This window comes from Lotus japonicus, chromosome 3, assembly GCF_012489685.1.
Source record: "Lotus japonicus ecotype B-129 chromosome 3, LjGifu_v1.2".
Taxonomy (NCBI): Eukaryota; Viridiplantae; Streptophyta; class Magnoliopsida; order Fabales; family Fabaceae; genus Lotus; species Lotus japonicus.
Window position 1 is genome coordinate 78326917 of NC_080043.1, and position 22804 is coordinate 78349720.

General features: G+C 38.0%; 1 protein-coding gene across 1 annotated transcript; it reads left to right on the forward strand.

Moving 5' to 3' along the window:
• Positions 1 to 3237: 3237 nt before the first annotated feature.
• Positions 3238 to 16771, forward strand: LOC130744771 (AT-hook motif nuclear-localized protein 9-like). The gene is made up of 8 exons (XM_057596929.1): positions 3238 to 3616; positions 5174 to 5241; positions 5339 to 5467; positions 6977 to 7141; positions 7838 to 7925; positions 14226 to 14416; positions 14762 to 14979; positions 16768 to 16771. The coding sequence occupies exons 1-8, from the start codon at positions 3238 to 3240 to the stop codon at positions 16769 to 16771; spliced, it is 1242 nt and encodes a 413-aa protein (XP_057452912.1).
• The last annotated feature ends 6033 nt before the right edge of the window (positions 16772 to 22804 follow it).

Here is a 22804-nt window from a genome sequence, read left to right on the forward strand (position 1 = left end):
GGACAATCACGTGGAACGAAAGCCAATGATCTTTCATTTTGGCGTCTCTCAAGACGAGACAGTCACGTGGAATGAAATCCACTGATCTGCCACTTAATAACACCCCAAAGGCCACTCAGTACGCCGGAAGGTCACACAGTACGACACGAAGCCCACATAGTACGCCACAAAGGCCTCACGGTACGGCACGAAGCCCACACAGTACAACCCAACAACGCATATGCACAAATATCAACAATTCCAAATCCAATAATCAAGTCAGAGTAACCGCATGTTATTCATAATTCCAACAAGAATAAATCAATTCAATCATGCATGCTAACGCATCAAGTAAATCATTAAGCAATGAATAATGGCCTAAGCCCTAGAAGACAATCAACATAAGCAAGTATACAACATATCAAAACATGTCAACATTTCAATCTATTGCCAATCAAATTAAACACCTTCATCTCAAACACAAGCAGTGCGATTTAAAACATGCAAGACTCAATTGACGCTTCTAAACCGAGTTACCCTTACCATTTATTCTCCTTCCAAGCTCGTTGTCTCAGTCCGATCCAAAGTCAAGCTCCCGAACTCAGCAAGTTCTTCGATGCGTCCTCCTCTGTTATGAAACCTCACTGCTTGCTCCAAAACCTCTTTCCTCAGCTCAACTCGTTCCAAACCTTAAGCAAAATATCATTTCTTAGTCACTAAGAAACAATACAATCTAATAACACTAAACAAATCTGGAATAATCTTTCGAAGCTTCAGAGTTCGACATCTAGGCACAAATGGACAACATGACCTCTGTTCGCTAAAACGCGCATAACTCGAGCTACAAAACTCTGAATGACACAAAACCAAACCCAAAATTTCGACAACTAAAAGAGCTACGCTATAGCTCAGGCCATACAAACTCAGAAATTATTTTTAGACACGGTACAACTCCAACAAGTTTCGGCCATAGCCAAAAATAGGGCTTCCTGAACATTTTCTTTGATCTAGTTAAATTCCTAGGTATTCTTAGGTAATATCTAGGGTAGGGAAACACTCGGAACAATTACATAAGCTAAAACTAGATCAAGGGCTTTTTGGTCCAGTAAAATTGCTTAAAAACTCAAAGTCAATATTTTTCGAAACAGATTTTGAATAGCGATAAACAAAGCCTTTAGCAACAACTAATCTCAACGGCACTAAGCAAGATCAAGACTTTTTGAATCAAAAAGCAAAGTCGGGGTAAAAATGGGTTTTGAGCTCTGATTTCAGATCTACAGCGACTCGGTGAAAAATTCGAGCGCACAGATCATGAATATAGCATGTTGGGTTAATAGGGAAGGTATTTGAAAAGAAAAATCGAAACTATAAGACATTTTGCTCCAAACTTTGAGCACAAAAAGACATGGAAAAACCCAGCAGAAAGAAGACACAGAGTTAAGGATGAAGAAGGTTACCTCAAGCAAGAAATGAAAAAGCACTGCTCCTCTCTCTCTCTCTCTCTCTCTCTCTCTCTCTAACTCTCGGCCTCTTTGGGGGAAAATGGGAGAATTTCTAATTTTATCCCGTTTTATAGGCGAGGGAAAAATGCGAAAAATCGAGATTTCGCGGTTTCGGTCGTTCTGGTACTTTCGTCTGTTGATTTTACGTAAGTATTCAGCGATAGAATTCCAAAACTTAATTCGAGGTTCATTTAATTGAAGAAAACGTCTTAAACTCAGTATGGGTCGATATACGCCGAAAAACTACTTTTTGCAGTCGACGTCGGATGAAGAAACTTTCTTCGGGAAAAAGATCGCAAGCGTCGAAAGAAATGAGGTTGCGCGGATGGAAACTTCGTTAGAAGCTCCTAATAGAAAAACTCTTCAATCAAGGTCTTAATTAAAGTCCCCGAGTAGATAAAGTCTAGCTTCGACGAACTTCCAGGAAGCAAAACCTAACGTGTCTACAATCCAGAGTTTCGTATCGGAATATTGGTCATGGGAAAAATACCCTGATGTTCTTATTTTTCATTTAATTCTAAAATTCTCTTAAACAGTGCTCTAGGAGCGGATATAGCCTTTTTCGAACACTCGCGACCTTTGTCGGGTGCGAATATGGCTCGTGCTATCACTCAAAATGACTATAGTGTCATCCTGAAACGTACTCTGAACTTAATTATCATATAAATAATATTCATGACTCGCAATAGGGTTCAAGTCAGGAGAATAACAAAAATAATTGAATATAAACACCCAATCATATAATATAACGAAAATAAATAAATAATCTAGTTATTTATTTCGTGGTCTTACACCATACTCCATTAGAAACCTCGCCACCGTCACGGATAAAAGGGTACCACTGACCTTGAACCCATTAAGTATGGAAACCGCCATCTCTGCCCGCGCTCTGCAGGAACTTGACGAACTCAAAGCGGAACCTCCTACCGATCTTCCGATGGCGTTGAACAAAAACCTTCCCCACCCTTCCAAACCGAGCGAAAAGGTCTCTGATTTGTGGGTAAGCTACCATTTCAGAGATCCCATCGACGAATAAGGCGAGTGACTCCAAAAGAGGTTCTCCGCTCCGCCGCATCTTCTTCTTTTTCTCCATCTCCGCTTCATCCTCACCGTCCTCTTGTGATGCACCCTTCACCCGCCTTCGTTGGAGGATGACGACGCTGTAGAATTGGAGTTGAGAGGAACTCTAATAGAGGAAGGAAGCAGTGTTTCTCTCATTACGTTTTTTACTTGTCTTGAGCCAGATATTCCTAAAACTTGTAACTGTGAGACTAATATCTCGTCCCGTGCTTAGATTTTAAAATCTGTTGCTATCTATTTTCAAGTGTAATATTTATAACTAAATTTTTTTTCTAAATAAAATAATTTAATAAAATATTTATTATATTAATTTAACTTAATTTCAAAATTTATTATCTTGGAGCGTTTTAACTTGCAATCTTATCTCTTCTTCTTATTTTATTTTTAATTTGACCTGCAGTATTTATGTATAAATAATATATATTAAATAGTTTCGTCAAGTCAAAGAAAATATTAATTAGTAATTAAGATCAATAATAATTGATTGGTAAAAGCGAGAGTTTCATTCATCATTTACGGAATTTTTTTTCATAAACTCCAAAATTGTTATATCTGGAGATTGAGAGTGTTTTCTCTATTGCCTTTACTTCAGAAACCACCACCTTTATAACCATCACCACTGCCTCGTTTTTTCTTTTACACCCAATAGCCAAACTTGTACCTTTGTTTCTCATTCATGGAGGACCTGAACCAAAATGTTACCGCCGTGGCTCATTCCCAAAAGTCCACTCAGAACGGGCCAAAACCTAATGAGGAGAAAATGGCGGTTCTACCGTGGCTCACCACCACCGGCGACAACAATGCTGCACCCGAAGGTGCCGGAGTGGAGGCTTCACCGGAACCCATTGCCGAAGAAGCATCTGTGGCTGCAGGATCGAGACAGGTGGTGAAAAGGGGGAGGCCTCGAAAGCCCGACGTTGACAAGAGGCAGCTGTATCGGGCGATTACGCCGCCGCCGGGGTTCGTTGTTCAACCTTTTGAAGGAGGAAATGGTATTAAGAGAGGCAGGGGACGCCCTCGTGGCTCTGGGAGGCTGCAAATTCTGGCCTCCATTGGTGAGTTTCTTTCTTTTTGTTCCATTAGCTTGTTTGGATTCGCTCGAATTTTGATTTTTTTTTCCTTTTTTTTTCTTCATGTGTGGTTTCATTTTTTTATTTTGTATCATGTTAGAATGATTGTGCTTTTTGGATCCACATACATGTCTTGATTTCAGTTCCAATTTTTTTCATTTCTTTTGTCTAATGTACGTTTTATGATAGGACTGACGCGTGTACATAATTAAAATTCACCATTGATTTAATATTATAATATTATTAAACGCTGAGATTAAAGTAATGAAATGACTTAAATGCCCCGGATAACCCTAATTCTTTCACTCTCATTCTCCCTTTTTCCTATCACTGTATTTTCCTATCCTCCCTTGTAACTGTTTTCCGACATCGCTTATCACACCTCTCCCCTTTTCCACCACTCTAGAAACTCCCCACCCACCTCTTTCACTATGTGTTTCCTTTCAACTCACCATCTCCACACTCATACCTCTTATATCGTTCCAAGCCCCCAAACCACGTCTCTTTTACCATCTTCGTCGCTGATGTCGTGACTCTCCTCGAACCCAAATCATGACACTCTTAACCATCACAAATGACACTCACTTAAGAATCCCCCCCAAAGGCATAAAAAACCAAACCCATAATTGTGGCCGCCCTCGCTTGCATAATCCTCCATCCCAACCATCAACAACCAAAATTAATTAAACACCATGATTTCTTAACAAATATTGAATCTTTAAGAAATCTACGTTATTTTATCAATAAAGTTTGTGCCTTTCTGATTAAATTTCAAGGACTGAAGAAAATCGAGGGGTTATCTCTTAAGTGTTCTCCGATCTGATCTCCTATCGCCATTTCTAAATTCAAAATCAAAACTTGCAAACGGTGTTTGATTTTTCCTTCGGCCTTCGTCGCGCAACAATGCACTCATGGAGAATGGAGGCCGCCATACAACCTCTACGCAACTCCATCGTGCAGTGTTGAAGTGAGCAACCAAGGCGGCAAAGAAAAGTGGAGACGGTTGGAGCATTCAACCAAAGGACTTATTTTCACAATGTAGGTTGTGATTGAACCATAAATGGTAGAATAGGTAGGTTGTCAGAGAGAATACACATCACAGTCAATTTGATGGCAAGTTTTGTAATTCAAAACTAATTTTTAGGGTAAACTCATGAATTTTCGGTGATATATGAGTGTCGACCTTATTTTAAAACGTACATTAGACAACACTTATTTTAAATATTATATTTATAGTGAAAATTGTGTATTCTCAACTATTCAATTTAGCATATGTTTAACCACATTAACTCATTCTTTACCATTTACGCGGTTTTTAAAGTTCAATGTCTATTTGAGGTGCTTTTTATTTTAATATGTCTTAGAGATGAAAGTTGTTTCTCTAAGACATAAATATGATAAATTTTAAAAATTTAAGTATTATGCCTTCGAGATGAAAGTTGTATCAGTATAGTTATATTGTAAGAATTTCATATTGTTAAATGATTTGGGGTAGGAATTTTTATCTTTTTTTAATGCTTGAAGTAATATTTTTTATTGCAGGGGGGCTTGTGGCAGAAACAACTGGGACAGGTTTCACACCTCGTGTGGTGACTGTGAATGCTGGGGAGGTAACTTAAGACTCATAAGCAAATTATTCAAATTTCATATTTGACTTTGTTTGACTGTTATCCTTAATGGACGGTTTTGTTTTTTTGTCACTTTCAGGACATGGTCAGCAAGATAACATCATGTTATCAGAGAGGCCCTATGTCAGTTTGTATCGTTTCTGCTACTGGTCTTGTATCAAGTGTCACCATTCGTGAACCTGGTTCTACTAACACATCGAGTTATGAGGTACAATATAGTTGTAGAAACAATTTCGTATGTAGTAGTATTCACTTGAACCTTTCACTATCACATGATATCTCAACATATTGATTAATGTTAAAGAAATGATAAATATATCTATGTACCGTATACACTCTAAAACTAGTATCCTAGGTCACTTGGCTTAAAAGGAAGTAGAAATTCCCCCAATACTAGAAGTGTCAAAACATACCAACACCTAGGAGTACAATGTGGGTCAACCTTTTTCGTCTTCTACCTGTAAAAAGGTGGCAGGGTGGGTTAAGTTGTTTTTGAAATATAGGTGGGATGTCTCATCATACCTCACATTATGTTGGGTTGGTGGGTTGACCCACCAAACGAGAAAACAGAATAAAAAAAATCATTTGAGAAGTGGGAACTGCTATATATATACATATAAGACCAACACTAATCATAAATCAAGTTTTCAACCTGCGTCAGATATTCAAATGTTTAATTGTAAATGACCTTAAAGTGAATGTGCTTTTGTCTTTTCAACCTATACTATACTAGTTTTTCAAATCATTTAACCTGCAACACTTATGATAATTCAAATCTTAAAAGACTTTGTCTTTTTAATGGCTTTTATTCCAAAAGTCAATGATGTGAGTGAAACACAAATCTTGTTGGCGGTGGTTACAAGCTTGTCTCTCTTGAGTCCTGAAGATATTGTATGTTATCCTAGGTCTCACCTTACACTTTGGAATCACAAACAATGTTTGTGAAACACGAAAACACAAACAAAAGTGAAACATGAGATTGAGTAATATCAGAAAAGAAAAGAAAATGATTGGGCCTAAAATTAAAAATTAGAGTTGGTACAGTGCATAAGCAGTGAGAGGTTCGCATTACACAAAAATAGTTTTTTTCTAGGTTAGAAATCTAGCCCCGCTTCTCCCATTTTATGTAGGTTGGCTGGCTGACTCGAGGAGTTGAACCAGTTTTTCCACCTTTACCGACGAGTCAACCACAATGATTTAAGTTAAAGTGTGGCTAAGTTAGGGAAATTCAAGCCCGAACTAAAAAGAAATAAATAAAAAATGATAACAAAACATTAGTTATTATTTATCTATTCTCACGTTCAAATTTTTACATGGTAAAAAAGTGATTATTTTATCCTAAATTATTGTGTTGAAATAACTCTTAATTGAACTTTTAAACGACCCATTGGATGACTCGTTTAGCCCATAGATGGCTAGAATGGACTAGAAATTTTGCAGCCCCCTTGAATTTTTACTGAACCCGAAAATGCACTCACTAGTTGTGAGGTGACCATAATTGTAGAGACCTGGCCGAACTGACAACCCTGCCCATGACCTCCATAGTCACATCACCTTACCCTTTTTTCTATGGTCATATTCCTTTATTCTTCTTATATTTTACCTTTTTCTTGTTATTTACTTAATCAAGGTTCACATTTGAGGCGCCTAACTTTTTGCATGTATCAACTCATTAATTTTGTGTGTATTTTAATTTTTATTTAATTCTACTATACAGGGCCGTTTCGAAATTGTGTCCTTAACTGGATCATACGCCTTTTCTACTGGAGCTGAGGGTGCACATACAAAAAGTTTGTTGCTGAGTGTTTCATTGGCTAAACGTAATGGTCAGCTTTTTGGTGGGAACATTGAGAGTTCCTTGATAGCTGCTGGCCCCATCCAGGTAAGAATTTTTTTATGTATCCATTTAAGGTTGAATATATTTTTTGATTTCACTAAAGCAATTAATGCTATTGAACCTTGAAGCACCAAAAGGTTTCAAAACACATTTGGTAGATTATTCAAATCAATTACTCAAAAATTAAATTTTATAATAGTTATATAGTGCACATGAACTTATGTATAGCCTTTATACTTTGCTATTATGATTGATACTTGTACCCTAATGATTTGCAGCCTTAGAAGGACGTGTCAGTGACTATTTTGAAGATCTTTAATTTCATGTTTGAAAATTCTCTTGCAACTAATTCTAAAGCTAAAACAAATTATAGGAAAAAAACTTTGCGAGTATCTTTTTGGTGTCAAAATGGATTTTGACTAATCCAAACATGTTATTAGTATCACATTGTTTGTGTATATAGAAAAATAGTATGGCCATCCACACAATAGGTAAACATTTATTGTCATCTTATCCTAAGAACAACTATTTTTATATCTCAAAGGAGTAAAATCAAATGTCTACTCGCACTAAGTTACTTTTTCGCAAACATAGGTTGATAATTAATTCCTTGTATATATACTTGACATGGAAGTTCAACTTTGATTGCAGTACTATATTATACTTATTATTCATTTTCGTGTTACATCCTTCAATAGCCATTTTCACACATAACTATATAAATTTCTCCTTGTCCATCAGCTTATACTGGCCACATTCAAGCAAAAGATCACAAATCAAACTAAGAAAAGACGCTCATCTGATTCATCCAATGCTCTCAGCATATCAGGTAATCCAGATTCAGAAAATGAGGATCTCCAGAAAGCCCCTAGGTTAACTTAAGGAGAGATGATTTGCAAGAATCTGAATTAAATAAATAGTTGTATTTATTGAATTTATGTAACTCTATCGTCGTGCGCTATTTTATCGTGTTTGAATGACTATTCGTGCCATGTTGGCGGAAAACATTTTATGAAATATTTGTTATGTGATATTTTTAATTGGGTGATTATATATTACCATTATATTATTTTCCCGATGGCATAAAATAATGACGCGATCGATGCGTATCGTGTTAATCATTATTTAGGGGTATGCGAATTACATGTTTTTTTTCCAACCCAAAATTATTTTTGATCTTGTGTTAATTAGTTATGTGATGAATTTCATGTGGATGATTAAATTTTTGGATGGAAATTAAAATGCATATGATGGCAAGAGTAATTAATGTGTAAAAATGACATGTAGCTTACTTTTGAATAATGTAATTACAAGTTAGGAGGAAATCAAAATTGTTACCCTTAATAGGGGTTACATGCGACATTATCATCCCCTTTGGAGTTGGATTGATCTTTTATTAAGGCTCAAGAGAGCTTAAACCATGTACCACCTTTTCTTGTTGTTGAAGTTGTGGAATCAACAAGTCTCCTAATGAGACAAGAGAGCATATGTCATGAAAATGACCTTTTACCTAAGGTGAATTTTTTTCCCTCATTTATATCCTCTCCCCACTCATTTATGCACACACACATACATAACCTAGGTCTCATTTTCATCTTTTTTATTCACTTGAGGATAAGAGAATGAGAAAGAGAGAGAGAGAGAGAAAGAGAGAAAGAAAGTGAGACCCTTTGAGAGAAAGAGAGAAAAACAACTTCTTCTTGAGAAATAATGCGGGGACTTAAGAAATGGAGAGTTTGAGTTGTGTCTTTTAAAAATAACTTTGTTCCAAGCAAATATTAGTTCTTTGAAAAATATTTTCAAAAACGTGTTTTGTAGTGGATAAAATATATCTTGATTAACCCTAAAAGCGATGGCTACGTCCAGTCCTTGGTGGACACCAAGATTTTCCACTACTCCAATTAGTATCAAGAACTTCTCCTTCACAAGTATTCTCCGTACTTCTCCTCCACAAGTATTCTTAGGACTTCTCCTTAACAAGTGTTCTTAGGACTTCTTCTAAACCCAAATATGATAAATGAATTTTTCTTCTACTTAGAGTCTCTTTTGAAAGAGTGATGTAAATTTTTTTAGCATTAGTGGCTCTTTAGAATTTGATACAAGGTTTAACACTAAAACAATACTAAGAGCTTAACAAAGAAGAAGATTAAACTTGTAAGTTATCTATTGATGGCATTGATGGCGATGTGAGATTGTTTTTTACTATGAAGCTTTTCACACACTTTGTTGGTTTTTCAAATTTGACCCAGTTCTATATTTTATTTAGATCTTCAACTTTTATATTTATATGACTTCAACTAGGTTAAGAAACCTTGGGACGATTGAAGTCTTCTGTTAGTTTACTGTCTAAACAAAACGACTCTCTGTTGTGCACTTAATGCTCTTTCCCGTTTGGTGTGCTTTATTCGAACATATTTCCAAAAAGGTGATTCACAAAATAGGTAGAAGTTATGTTCAGCAGATCTTTCCTCTTTGTCTGAAAGTTTCAGTTGGTAGTAACTACTTGATGAGACATGTACGACAACATTGTACTTTCACTTTGTGGGATGTGTCTTTTATAACTTTTAGCAAGTCATGTGACACACTTTGAATTTCTCTTGCAATTGACATGTAAACTTTAAACATTGTGACTTCATCAGACCAATTTTATATCTCCATCTTTGTAGACCTTAGAGCTCTCCTTCTTTCTGTGACTTAGTCATTCTAGTGGACTATGGTTTCCTCAGACCATAGATTTGATAGACTTGACTCAAGTATAGATATTTTTGGCTAAGATAGTTATTTTCCAGAATATTGCTACCACTCTAAATATTTGATAAACGGTCTAGGAATCTAAACATTTTAACTTAACACTTCTTCTTCATCTCCTCTGGTGTAGCCGCCTCTACCATCCCTTTTATCACCCTCAAGCTTAAGCCTTTTTATCTAACATTCTTTACTAAAGAGGTTCGGAGAGAATCTTGGACTTTAGCTTGGAACTTGTTTGTTAGCTTGTATGAATCTTGAGTTGAATTGATGATGTTGAGTATGAGATTAACATGTGAACTTGTGATTGCAAGCGTGCATTGATATATGATAATGTGGTATGTGATACATGAGACATTCTTGAGAAATAATATGTTGAAGACTTATGAAATGAATAGTTGAAACATGACTATATGAGATCATGAGGTTGATGCTATGAATGCTTGTTATTGATTGTTGAGAAACACATGATGATTGATGACATGATTAAATGCTTTGAGTGATATGAATAATATGATGATATTGTGATGATCATATGAATTATATATTGTGCTTCCATAACTAAATTATGTTATCAATTGTGTTTGAATGCAAAAGTTTTTTTGAGAAAGTTGTCGTTGCGACGAGTAGCTATGCATACCAATGAGTTGGTGATCTCCACCACTCATGTGAAGGGTACGTCTTATTTGAGAACTTAGATTGTACTTTGTGAACTTCCCTTCGTCTGCTTGACTAATCATGGAGCATATTATTTCATTGAAGAAAAATCCTGAAGTTGTTCATGGAAAGAGAGTCCGACTCCTAGTGGATTGAGGATCCAACATGTTTCAACTTTATTTGATCCATAATGTCCAAGAGGTCGTTAGATGTGGCAACAATGGTTGGCCGCTAGCTGTAGGCTAACCGACTGGGTTTTTGTGTGTTTGTCCCGCCTGTCCAGTATGGAGTTGGTGTTTTTTTTAATCTAAATCATGATGAAACTGTATTGAGCATATGACATACACTAACACCAGAGACTATATATGTATTCCCCTAATACGTTTGACTTAACCTTTGGCTGTGACTAAATTATGTTGTTGTATATATATGCATGTATGTCTTGTTTGTGTTTATGCACGTCCTACAATAGACTCTATGGTATGAAGTTGACCTTTGCGTTCTCTTCTTGGTCGTGTATTCTTTCGTGGATACTCTTCTAGCCGATGACGAGTATGTCGAGCAACTTTAAGAGGTCGGTTTGGCCTACGGGGATACCGACTTTGACTTGCTGGATGCATGCGTGACACATGGGAGTACCGTCGCCACTCACAGTGCCTCACCTATTTTAGGAGGATTAAGGAGACCTTGTACGATGACTATGATGTTTGCACCCATTCTCGACATATATAAATAATTCCTTCAAAATAGGGGTGTTACATGATTCATCCTTCACGAATACCAATAGTGAGGATAATACCACGAATAAATGGCATAGCTTATAATTCTATTTCTAAAATAAAAAAATGCAGTGCCATAAAATTTCATCCTTGCTGAGTAGAATATGCATTCTAAATTTGTTAGTGATTTTGACCTTGAATGCCAGACCATACAGCTTGATGCAGAACAGTAGAGAACATCTGCAGATATTAACGATGCTAGTGCTTCTTAAAAATTTATACTACCCCTTAAATTTTTTAGCTGTGGAGAGTAAATTTATCTTTTCTTGCTTATGTTTACAGTGGCAATTTTCTAGTGCATGTCTTTAAAAAAGTAAAGTTGTCAATGATTTTCATAGGTTGCAAAAAACTTGTTAGTAATATCACATATAACCAAAAAGATATGCTTTAATTTTCTTTTTGACTATATATTATATTGCTTTTAAGAATCTATTTGGTTTAAGAATTTTGTATGTTTTTATTAGAATTTAATGGAAATACACCGTCAATGTAAATATTTTTTTACACAGACAACCAATGATAAGTTGCCAAATCAGAAAATATGCATTTAATTTAATTAAAATAAAAAGGATCATAAATGCATTTGAATACGTGTCATTCAGTTATTGGATGTCTGTGTAAAAATGTTTTACACTGACAGTGCACAACCATTAAACTTTTTTTATTAATGATCGTAAAATGTTCATATCATTTTTCTCTTCATTTAGTTTACGTAAAAATGTATAATTTTTTTTTTTTGTTATTTTGATCTTTTCTTGGATAAACTTTTTAGTACGTAAAATAAATAAAAAATAAGATGACATTTCAACAGACAAATGTGCCTCATAGCCTAATTTTAATTTTAATTAAGGATTTGAGTCATAATTATTTAGATGGGCTGAGTGGCTTTGGGCCATTCGGTCATACTTCAACCCGAAAAAAAAATACATTTTACTTTTAACAAAGACAGTGATAGAATTTCAGTAGATTCACACTCACTTACTCTTTTGGACGATGATCAGTCATGGAAGGGGAGGTTGTGCTTAGGAGGCGTGGTGGTGATAATCAAGGATAATTTTTGAAGCTTTTGTGAGATTACTCAATCATATTTTGTTTGAGATAATCAGATCATGTGATATGATTGCTCTCCAGAGTCGTAATCTATTAAGAAGAGTGAGGTGGAAGACGGCTGCCTGAGGTGGACAACGGTAGTTGGAGGAAAAAAATGAGTTATGCAATGCACATGTTTCATCAGATTGTTATAATTTAGTATGAAAAATATTAAATAATAATATTTATATTTTCCTGCATTACCCAACAAAATATTATTAGTGTACATTTTAAAGAAAAAATGCTAGTGACACTCGTTTTAACACTCTTTTATTGATTGGTTGAAATTCATTTAAGACTCATAAAAAGTATAGGTCACACTTTCAATTTAGCAGGATCTCATGAATTTCAACCAATCAATAAAAAATTGTTAAAAATAAAGTGTTAAAACAAGTGTTGCTAGCACTCCTCCTCAATTGTGGTGGTTTTAGGCCTTTCACTTTGTGGTGAGCAGGTTGTCCACAACAGAGCTTAGTAGAGAAGGTACTTACATAATAAGACACTCATGTGTTGAAGTCGGTTTGCGAGTAAAGACAGAATTCAAGTTCAACATGAACATTATGAGCAAAATGAATAATGCCCATGTAAATAATAAATGATCAAATTTGGATTTATATATTCTGACATGAAGTGTAGTTGAAACACTTAACTTTTGGGAATCCATCGTAAATGACTTCCGAGTCAATGACTACGCTTTGACAACCTTTGTGTTATTGGTTGTGTCAGCTTTGTTTAGCTCGGCTGACTATTTAGACGAGATAAATCGTACTTTGGTATTCATAGGCTGACCAACATGGCATTCACTCAACTAGAAAGCCCCTAAACCGTCCATGTAGATATTGGGTGTTTTGACATTTGAACCAACCAGAATACTACCAATTGTGAAAATCTAAACCAAATCTACGAGGAAAATGAATGACTAAATTAAAACTTGCCAAAATTAAAATATGCATAATCACGCGTGGTCTGGTATGGGCTGATCAATATGTATAACAATTGGGCTGACCGAATCATGTATTAAATGGGCCGGGTAACCCATGATCCAACCGGATCAAAACCCAAACTATAAATAAAAGAGGACCGCCCAAGCGGCGAGGACCTATCATTTCACGCATTTTTACTCACTTTGTTTACTTTCGCTTGCTCTCGAAATTGGTTAGCCTTAGTCTGAGGTTCCATACCGGAACATTGGCGCCCACCGTGGGGCCGAAGGATACTTTCCTAGGCTTCGTTTTTCACCACGATGGTGACTCGATCCGGGGCGAACGGAGAGAGGAATCATGTTCAACAAAATGATGTTCCTCCTGATGTTCTTCAGCGGATCATGGACGATCTCAATGAACTTCGTCAACATAATCAACAGTTACAAAATCAACTTACTGATCTCAATCAGACTCAGGGTTTACGAGAGGGCGATCGAAGAATGGCTGAGACGGTGGTGGACTTTCAACCTTTCACAGAGGAAATAGCGAATACCGCCGTCCCAGACAATTTGAAGACGTTGAAGCTTGATTCTTACTATGGCGATTCAGATCCAAAGGACCATTTAGTGTATTTCAACACGAAAATGGTTATTGTAGGCGCATCAGACGCGTTGAAGTGCAAAATGTTACCGTCAACTTTTAAGAAATCGGCGATGATTTGGTTTACAACTCTACCGTCAAGATCAATTGTCAATTTCACAGAATTATCTACAAAATTCTTGTCTCAGTTTTCTACCAGTCGTGCACAAAAAGTAACTCCGGCGACATTATTTAATGTTCGTCAAGGACCAAATGAGACTTTGCAGTCTTACATGGGGCGTTTCAATCAATTATCTGTTCATTTGGAGGATAAAATGCCGGAAATTTGCATTGCAGCTTTTGAATTGGGCTTGAAGCCGGGTGGTTTGAACAGTAATTTGAGTAGAAAACCTGTGGAGACAATGGCGCATTTACGCGAAAGGGTACAAGGATACATCAGGGAGGAGCAGAGTGATCAGATCAAGAACAACCGCCCGAATGCCGCGGTTCCAGGGCAGAAGCAGCAGTTTGAGGCGAAGAAGGGAGCGGTTGCAGATCAATATTCGAAGGGATGGACCGAACGTGGCAACGCAGGGTATAATAATCGTAACCGTTATGACGGCCGATTTGATAACCGTTCTAATTTCAAAAATCGTGCTCAACCGTATGGAGTGCGTGGGCCAGGACATTCGATGACGTGGACTCGGAACCAAAATGATCGTGCAGTACCTTTGGCGGTCAATTTGACTGAAGCTTTGCACACGTGTTTGGAGGCGAATGTTATTCGTTTTCCACGGCAGCCAAAGCCGTCAACGGGTTATGTGGATAAGAAGAAGTGGTGTGAGTATCATAGGATTTCGGGACATAATACTGACGATTGTTTCACGCTGAAGAAAGAGATAGATAAATTGGTGAAGGCTGGATGTGTGAAACAGCTTGAAGGACGAAGCAATTCTGATGAGGCAGGCACTTCAGTAAGGCGAACTGAAGATGGAAAAGAAATTGAGAGCGATGGTCAAGATAGGCAATCGGATGGCAAAGCAAAGGGGCGGATTCATTCTATTTTCGGTGGATTTCGCGGTGGAGGAATGACTAACTCAGCTCATAAGAGGTACGTCCATTCCATTAATGTTGTTTATTCTAACGATTGGGGAAGTTAGGCAGCCAATCAACCCGATATAACGTTTACTGTGCGATATTTTGAGGGAGTACAACCTCACGAAGACGATCCAATTGTTGTAATGCTGAGGATTGCTGATTATGAAATTGAGAGGGTACTTATGGATCAAGGAAGCTCGGCGGATTTGATTTATGGTGACGCTTTTGAAAAGTTGGGGCTAAATGAATCTGATTTGTTGCCTTATGATGGTTCTTTGGTGGGTTTTTCTGGGGAAAAAGTATTTGTTTGAGGGTATGTGGAATTGAAGACTGTCTTTGGAGAAGGGAAGAATGCGGAGACATTTGCTATTAAGTTTTTGGTAGTAAAATGTACTTCGCCGTACAATGTACTCATTGGGAGGCCATCACTAAACAGATTGGGAGCGATCATTTCTACAAGACACTTAACAGCGAAGTATCCATTGAGCAAAGGAGGAGTTGGAGTTTTAAAGGCTGATCAAATGGTTGCTCGAAAGTGTTATTCAGAAAGCTTCAAGCAGTATGGGCACATGGGAAAGAAGGCAGTGAAAGAGGGGCATCGATTCTATGAGGTGGATATAGAACAGTCAGATATTATTTTGGATCCTCGAGAAGGATTCATTGAGCACAAGATGAAATCAGAAGAGGAAACTAAGGCGATCCAGATTGGTGAGCGAAATTTGAAAGTTGGTGTCAATTTAACTACAAGTCAGGAAAACAAGTTAGTAAAGTTGTTATCTGAGAATATGAATTTATTTGCATGGAGTGCAAAGGATCTACCAGGAATCGATCCGGAATTTATATGTCACAAATTGGCTTTAAATCCCGGGGCGAAACCTATTGTTCAGTTCAAAAGAAAGATGGGCGAAGAAAAGGCAGAGGCAGTAAAGGTGGAAACAAATAAGTTACTGGAAGCTGGATTCATAAGGGAGGTTAAGTATCCAACTTGGTTGGCGAATGTTGTAATGGTGAAGAAGGCTAATGGAAAGTGGCGAATGTGCACGGATTATACAGATTTGAACAAGCATTGTCCTAAGGATTCTTATCCTTTACCGAATATTGATAAGCTTGTTGATAGGGCGTCGGGATTTGGAATGCTTAGTCTCATGGATGCATATTCAGGGTATCATCAGATAAGAATGTACCAGCCCGATGAAGAGAAGACAGCTTTTATGACAAATCAGGCGAACTATTGTTATCAGACTATGCCATTTGGGCTGAAGAATGCAGGAGCAACATACCAAAGGCTGATGGATAAGGTGTTTGACAAGCAGGTGGGGCGGAAAATGGAGATTTATGTAGATGACATGGTGGTCAAATCAGAGGAAATGATGGCACACTGTTCTGATCTCGAAGAGGCGTTTGGCGAGCTAAGAAAGCATAACATGAGACTTAATCCAGAAAAGTGTTCGTTTGGAATTCAAAGTGGAAAGTTTTTGGGTTTCATGATCACAAGGAGAGGAATTGAGGCGAATCCTGATAAGTGTAAGGCGATACTTGATATGCAGAGTCCAACCTCAGTTAAAGATGTGCAGAAATTAACAGGAAGGATAACAGCTTTATCTAGGTTTCTTCCGTGTTCTGGGGAAAAATCAGCACCATTTTTTCAATGCTTAAGGAAGAACAAAACTTTTCAGTGGTCTGAAGAATGTGAAAGGGCGTTCCAAAGTTTGAAGGATCATTTATCCAGGCCACCAATTTTAGCCAAACCAAATTCTAGGTATTTCATTATCAATGTTTATTTCCATATCTGATAATGCAGTTAGTTCAGTCTTGTTGCAAGAGAATAAAGATGATATGAGGATCATATATTTTGTGAGTCATGCTCTTCAAGGAGCCAAAGTTAGATACCAGAAAATTGAAAAGGCTGCATTAGCTTTAATTATATCCGCCAGGAAATTAAGACCTTATTTTCAAGGCTTTCCAATTGTGGTAAAAACTGATTTGCCACTTCGCCAAGTTTTGCAAAAGCCTGATCTGGCTGGAAGAATGGTTTCCTGGGCTGTTGAGCTGTCAGAATTTGAAATCATTTTTGACAGGAAAGGTCTGGTTAAAGCACAGGTATTGGTAGATTTTGTCAATGAAATGTCTTCAAGTGAGAAAACTATGGAAGTTGGCGAATGGAGTTTGTCTGTAGATGGTTCATCTAATGTTAAGGGAAGTGGAGCCGGAATAATCCTAGAAGGACTAGGTGGCGTGACAGTTGAGCAGTCACTCAAGTTTGACTTCAAAGCAAGCAATAATCAGGCAGAGTATGAAGCTATAATTGCAGGTTTGAAGTTGGCGATCGAGATGGGGGTTAAGAGCATAATGATTAAAACAGACTCTCAAATAGTTTCCAGGCAAATTCAGGGTGAATATCAGGCGAGGGATGCACAGCTGGCTAAGTATTTATTGAAAGCTCAGGGATTGATAAAGCAGATAGGCACGGTGCAGGTCAATTATGTTCCGCGGGAGGAAAATACAAGGGCGGAGATTCTGTCAAAGTTAGCAAGCACCAAGAAGCTGGGGAACAATAAGTCAGTCATCCAGGAAGTTTTAAGTAGCCCGAGTATCGAAGAGGATGAGACAATGATGATGTTAACTTTAGCAGATTCAGATTGGATGGGGCGTATCAAAAAGTGTTTGGAGGCAGAGGGCTTAGATGTGTTGACATTTTCTAAGGATCAAATTCGCGAGGCAAGTCGTTACACATTGCTGGGAGATCAATTGTACAGAAGAGGGATTGGAGTGCCTTTATTGAGATGTGTCTCTAAAAATGAGGCGGGAAGAATCATGTTTGAGGTTCATGAAGGTGTGTGTGCAAGTCATGTGGGGGGCAGATCTTTGGCGGCGAAAGTGCTCAGAGCAGGGTTCTATTGGCCAACTTTACGAGGGGACTGTATGGAATATGTGAAGAAGTGTGATAAATGTCAAGTTTATGCAGATTTACATAAGGCGCCGCCTGAAACTCTTAGCTCAATGAGTTCATCGTGGCCATTTGCAATGTGGGGAGTGGATATTCTGGGACCGTTCACTCCAGCAGGTTCTCAGATCAGATTTATTTTGGTTGCGGTGGACTATTTTACTAAGTGGATTGAGGCGGAATCAATGGCGAAAATAACAGCAGAAAAAATTAAAAAGTTTTATTGGAGAAAATTGGTTTGCAGATTTGGCGTTCCAGCAACTATCGTCTCAGACAATGGAACACAGTTCACTAGCAGGAGTGTGAAGGATTTTTGTGCAGAAATGGGAATTGAGATGCGCTTCGCCTCAGTTGAGCATCCTCAGACAAATGGTCAAGTAGAGTCAGCAAATAAAGTCATTCTCAATGGAATTAGAAAGCGTCTAGGCGAAGCTAAAGGATTGTGGGCAGAAGAGTTAATCACGGTCATTTGGGCGTACAATACTACTCCTCAATCAACTACTGGCGAATCGCCCTTTAAGTTGACTTACGGGGTAGATGCTATGATCCCAGCAGAATTGCAAGATGTAACTTTCAGGGTGGCAACTTATAATGAAGAGCAGAACGACTTGAATAGATTGGTTGATCTCAATTTAGCAGAGGAAACGCAAGCAGAAGTTCGTTTGAGGCAAGCAATGGTAAAACAGAGGTCGGAAAGGCGATACAATTCTAGAGTGGTTCCGAGGCAAATGAAAGTTGGAGATTTGGTTCTGCGTAGGAAGGCGAAGGGGCCTGATGATTCGAAGTTATCACCTAATTGGGAAGGACCTTACAAGATTCTGCGAGAGCTTGGTCAAGGGGCGTATCATTTGGAGGAGTTATCGGGGCGAAGGGTCCCAAGGGCTTGGAATGCACAGCATCTCCGTTACTATTACAGTTGAAGTGCAGGGTGGTTCGTTCAGTTTGTTTTGTGTTGTACAGTTTGGTTCAGTGTATGTTTCTCCAAGACCATGTTTCGTTGTTTCAGTTTGTGTGTTGAAGTCTACGTTTGTTGGTTGTATCGTTTAAGACTATGTTTGTTGTGTAAGACTAAATTTGATGCACTCTTTTCTCTACCCCAGGCGGGAGAGTTTTTAACGAGGCATCAATTATTAATGAATAACAGGTATGCACTCTTTTCTCTACCCCAGGCGGGAGAGTTTTTAATGAGGCATAACCTTTTTTAAAATGATCAAGGGCGTATCATTTTACTTATTTCTTTTACCCATAGCGGAAACTTATCAACTAAGGTCTATCAATTGGGCGACGTCAGACAATTGAGAAAAAAGTAAGTCTCTTAAAACAAGAGCATTCGACCACGAATTCATAAGCACAGTCTTAAATTGGATTTAAGCTTGTCCAAACTAAGCACAAGTCTCCACGCGAGCATACTAATGAAATCAAATATTTTGACTTTGATTTCCATGAATAATAACTATGTCAAAAATGAAAAATTTGACTAAGTTATGTACACAAAGGCCTTATGATTCCAAAGTAGTTGATTAAGTTTAAATTTTACAACATTTAAAGGGATTCACTCAAGAGTATTTTACTATGTAAGGTAAAATGTGAGAGTAACGAATTCAACTAAATGACGAATCTAAATGACGAAGGCGGACCGATTCTGGTGAAAGGTTAGTAAACGTTATTTATGTTAAGTTATATTTTGAAGTTATATGATAACTTGAATAACTAAGTAAAGTTATGCTTATATTTTTAAGTTACATGATAACTAGATGATTAAGTAAAGATATGCTTAGTTATGGAATTAGTTATTGTGATAGTTGTTTGAGTGAGTAAGGGATAGTGTTATTATAGAAGTTATGATAATTTCAGATTTTAGGCGAAGTAATTTTGATATGTAGGTTTTTGGTGAAACAATTAGATAGAAGACACTCATGTGAATACTGAAGAAAAATTCATTATGATAAAGGAAATTTGTTACATAAGGCAAGGAACATTAAGTAATTTAAAGCAAAAGAGGCCCGTAGCCTTTTACATTGTCAGTTGAAAGAAAAGGGGCTAACGAACTTAGAGCCTAGATCATTCAGATAGTTTCGCCACCTCCTTCCTTGTTGTTGGCATTTCCTTCCTCATCTTCTTTGTTTTCTTCCTCCTCTTTTTCTTCTTCTTCATCAATTCTTTCCTCATCCGCGTTATCCGGGCTGATCAATTTGCCATCAACAATGCGGGCATAAGGGTCTGTTCCCGTCAAGTTGATCGCCAGGTCAGGATTAAGGAAAGTGACTTGAGTAATTGCTTTAGAAAATCCAGCTTCAAACTGATCCAGAACAGAAATTTTCAAGTCAGCGATTTCGGTTTTCATCTGGGAATTTTCTTCAAGCACTTGATTATGCACAGTAGTCAATTGAGCGCAGTCAACCTTAATTTTTTCATTTTCCTCATTCACTGCTTGGATGGTAGCATTGTTTTCGTCAGAGGTTTTCTTCATTTTTTCTAACTCTAAAGCCAAATCCGCGGCTTTCTTTTCATTCGCCTTGTTCGACTTGTCCAGCAACTTGAGTGTAGCTTTCATTTTTCCAATTTCTTTTCCCTTCTCTTCAACAAGCTTGGCTGAAGCAAGACCATCGAATCCGGCCGATTCAAGGTCGATCATCTTGGAGATAGCAGCAATCTCCAAGCCCTTTGTCATCATGGCCTGACAAGCTTCCTTCAGACCTAGTTTCCTCATCTTATCACGGTCCGCCTCGAACACCAGATTTGTTTCCACCAGGGAGTTGAAATCAATCTTGGAGTCCCAAATTGAAGTTACATCATCTGAGGATAATTCCTCAAACTCTTTCAGCAAGTTTTTCCAGCAAACGGGTGGGGTGCTTGATGAACAGCCTTTGTTCGCCAAAGTAGATTCGCCTTTGCTCATGAACTTTTCCAGCGAGGTTTGGTTCGAGGCTTTGCTTTTGTCAGAGGCAGGATCTTCATTCTTCTTTTTCTTTTTTGCGGGGCGGCCCGACTCAGTACCGGAGTGGCTGGTGGCATGTTCGTCCGCCGATTTCGCGGGGTTCCTTTTTTCGCGAGCAGCCTGTTGTTCGCGGCGAAATCGAAGGATATCTTCTTCAGTTAGGCGGGCCATTGTTCCTGCAAAAGAGTGAACAAGAGTTAGAACTTGGTAAAAGTTTTCTTATGTAATTTAAGGAAGGGGCGAAACATGTTAGAATGTCTTACCAACGTATCTATCAACTGCATTTTTAGAGAGAGCAACCATAAAATCTTTAAGGTTTAAGCCTAGGCCAGATAGAAGTTTGCAATCTACTAATTCTTCGGGGGTAAGAGCATCATCGGGAAGATGACGCTCTCGTATTGGTTCGTCCAATAGAAAGGAAATTTTGGGCTTCCATCGGCAAAGTAAAATATGTCTTTGCAGGCATCAGATTCGCGAAGTTTGAAAAATTTACCTTTGAAGTGTTTGTAATGGCTTTTATACAGGGTGAACAATCCTAGACCCCTAGCGGTGGCGAGTGAGACATATTCGCCCCTCACATTTCGTCCACATGTTTCAAAGAAGTAAAAAAAAAAATTTGCTGGTGGGTATAATGTGTAAGGTTTGACACAGGACTTCAAAAGCTTTTAAGTAAGCCCAGGCATTGACATGGAGCTGAGTGGGGGCAACGTTCAAAAGGGTTAGAATGGAGCAGGTAAAGTCAGAGAATGGCAAGTCGTATTTTAGATCGGAGAACAAACTTTCGAATAAGTAGGTGAAGTTTCGCCCTTGACCATCTGTTTTCCCAAAACAACATGGTTCATCAGGGGCGCAGGGAATTATGTACAGGTGGGCATCTAGGCCATCTTTCCTAAAATTATATTTAGTGACTAAGTCGATGACAGCTTTTGGGGTGCAAATCTTAGAAAATTGTTTTTTGATTTTACTAGAAACCCATAGAGAATCAGCAGGAGATGGAGTGGTGGAGGCAGAAGCTTCCCTACGAGTACGTTTGGTAGTCATTTTCAAAGGATTCCTGAAAGGAAGAGTTTCAAAGTGTGAGAAGAAGAGACAAAGTAGTTTGAATTTCTGGGTGGAAATGCAAAACTTTGATTTTCTGGGCAGAAAGGTAGAACATTGTGTTGAGTTTCTGGGTCTAGTAGAGTAAGTTGTTCATGTGAGGCTAAAGTTTCAAAAGCAAAATAAGAAATGTAGAAGTTAGAAAAGAAAAGAGGATGAGGTTTACCTGTGAAGGAGAGAAGTTTGAGCGATTTCTGGGATTTTGGTGATGAATGCAGTGGGGAGCGTCGAACGTTAAGCAAACTCGGTGGAGAAAATAGGAAAATTTCTACCGTTTTGGCTGATTAGAGAGGATGATGAGAGTAAGAAAAAGTGAAAATGAAAGTGTGAGAGAAGGGTAAGAATTTCGGATCTTATATAGAAAGGGGGAGGGAAGATGAAAAGGTGAATTAAATGGTGAGTAAAAGGACGCGTGTCCTCGCGTGTGGGTTGGGTTCGAGGTATGAACTCTGACGTTTGGACCAAAGGGACACGTTGGTCTGAAAATTTTGAATTGAAGGGGTGTGATTTGACAAGGGAAAAATGGTAAGGGGTATTACAGTCTAAGAGACGTGACGTTTCGGGGCTAGTCAGGTTGCAGGAGGGGGTATGACTTTACGTTTAACATTTATAGCACTTTATTACATTAATTGCAGCTTTGATAATTATGATAGTGGAATTTTTAAACATATAATAGTATTGTAGCCCCAAGTTCCCAAAAATATGCAGGAGATCCACTTGATGAATTTAAAGCAGGTAAAGCAATAATGATTTCGAAATCTGCCACGGTAAGGGCATATGAAGTGACAGCTGAGTGGATGTGACAAGTTTGATTCAACACACAAAGATGATGTTCATTAGGTGTTTGGTTAAGGTTTA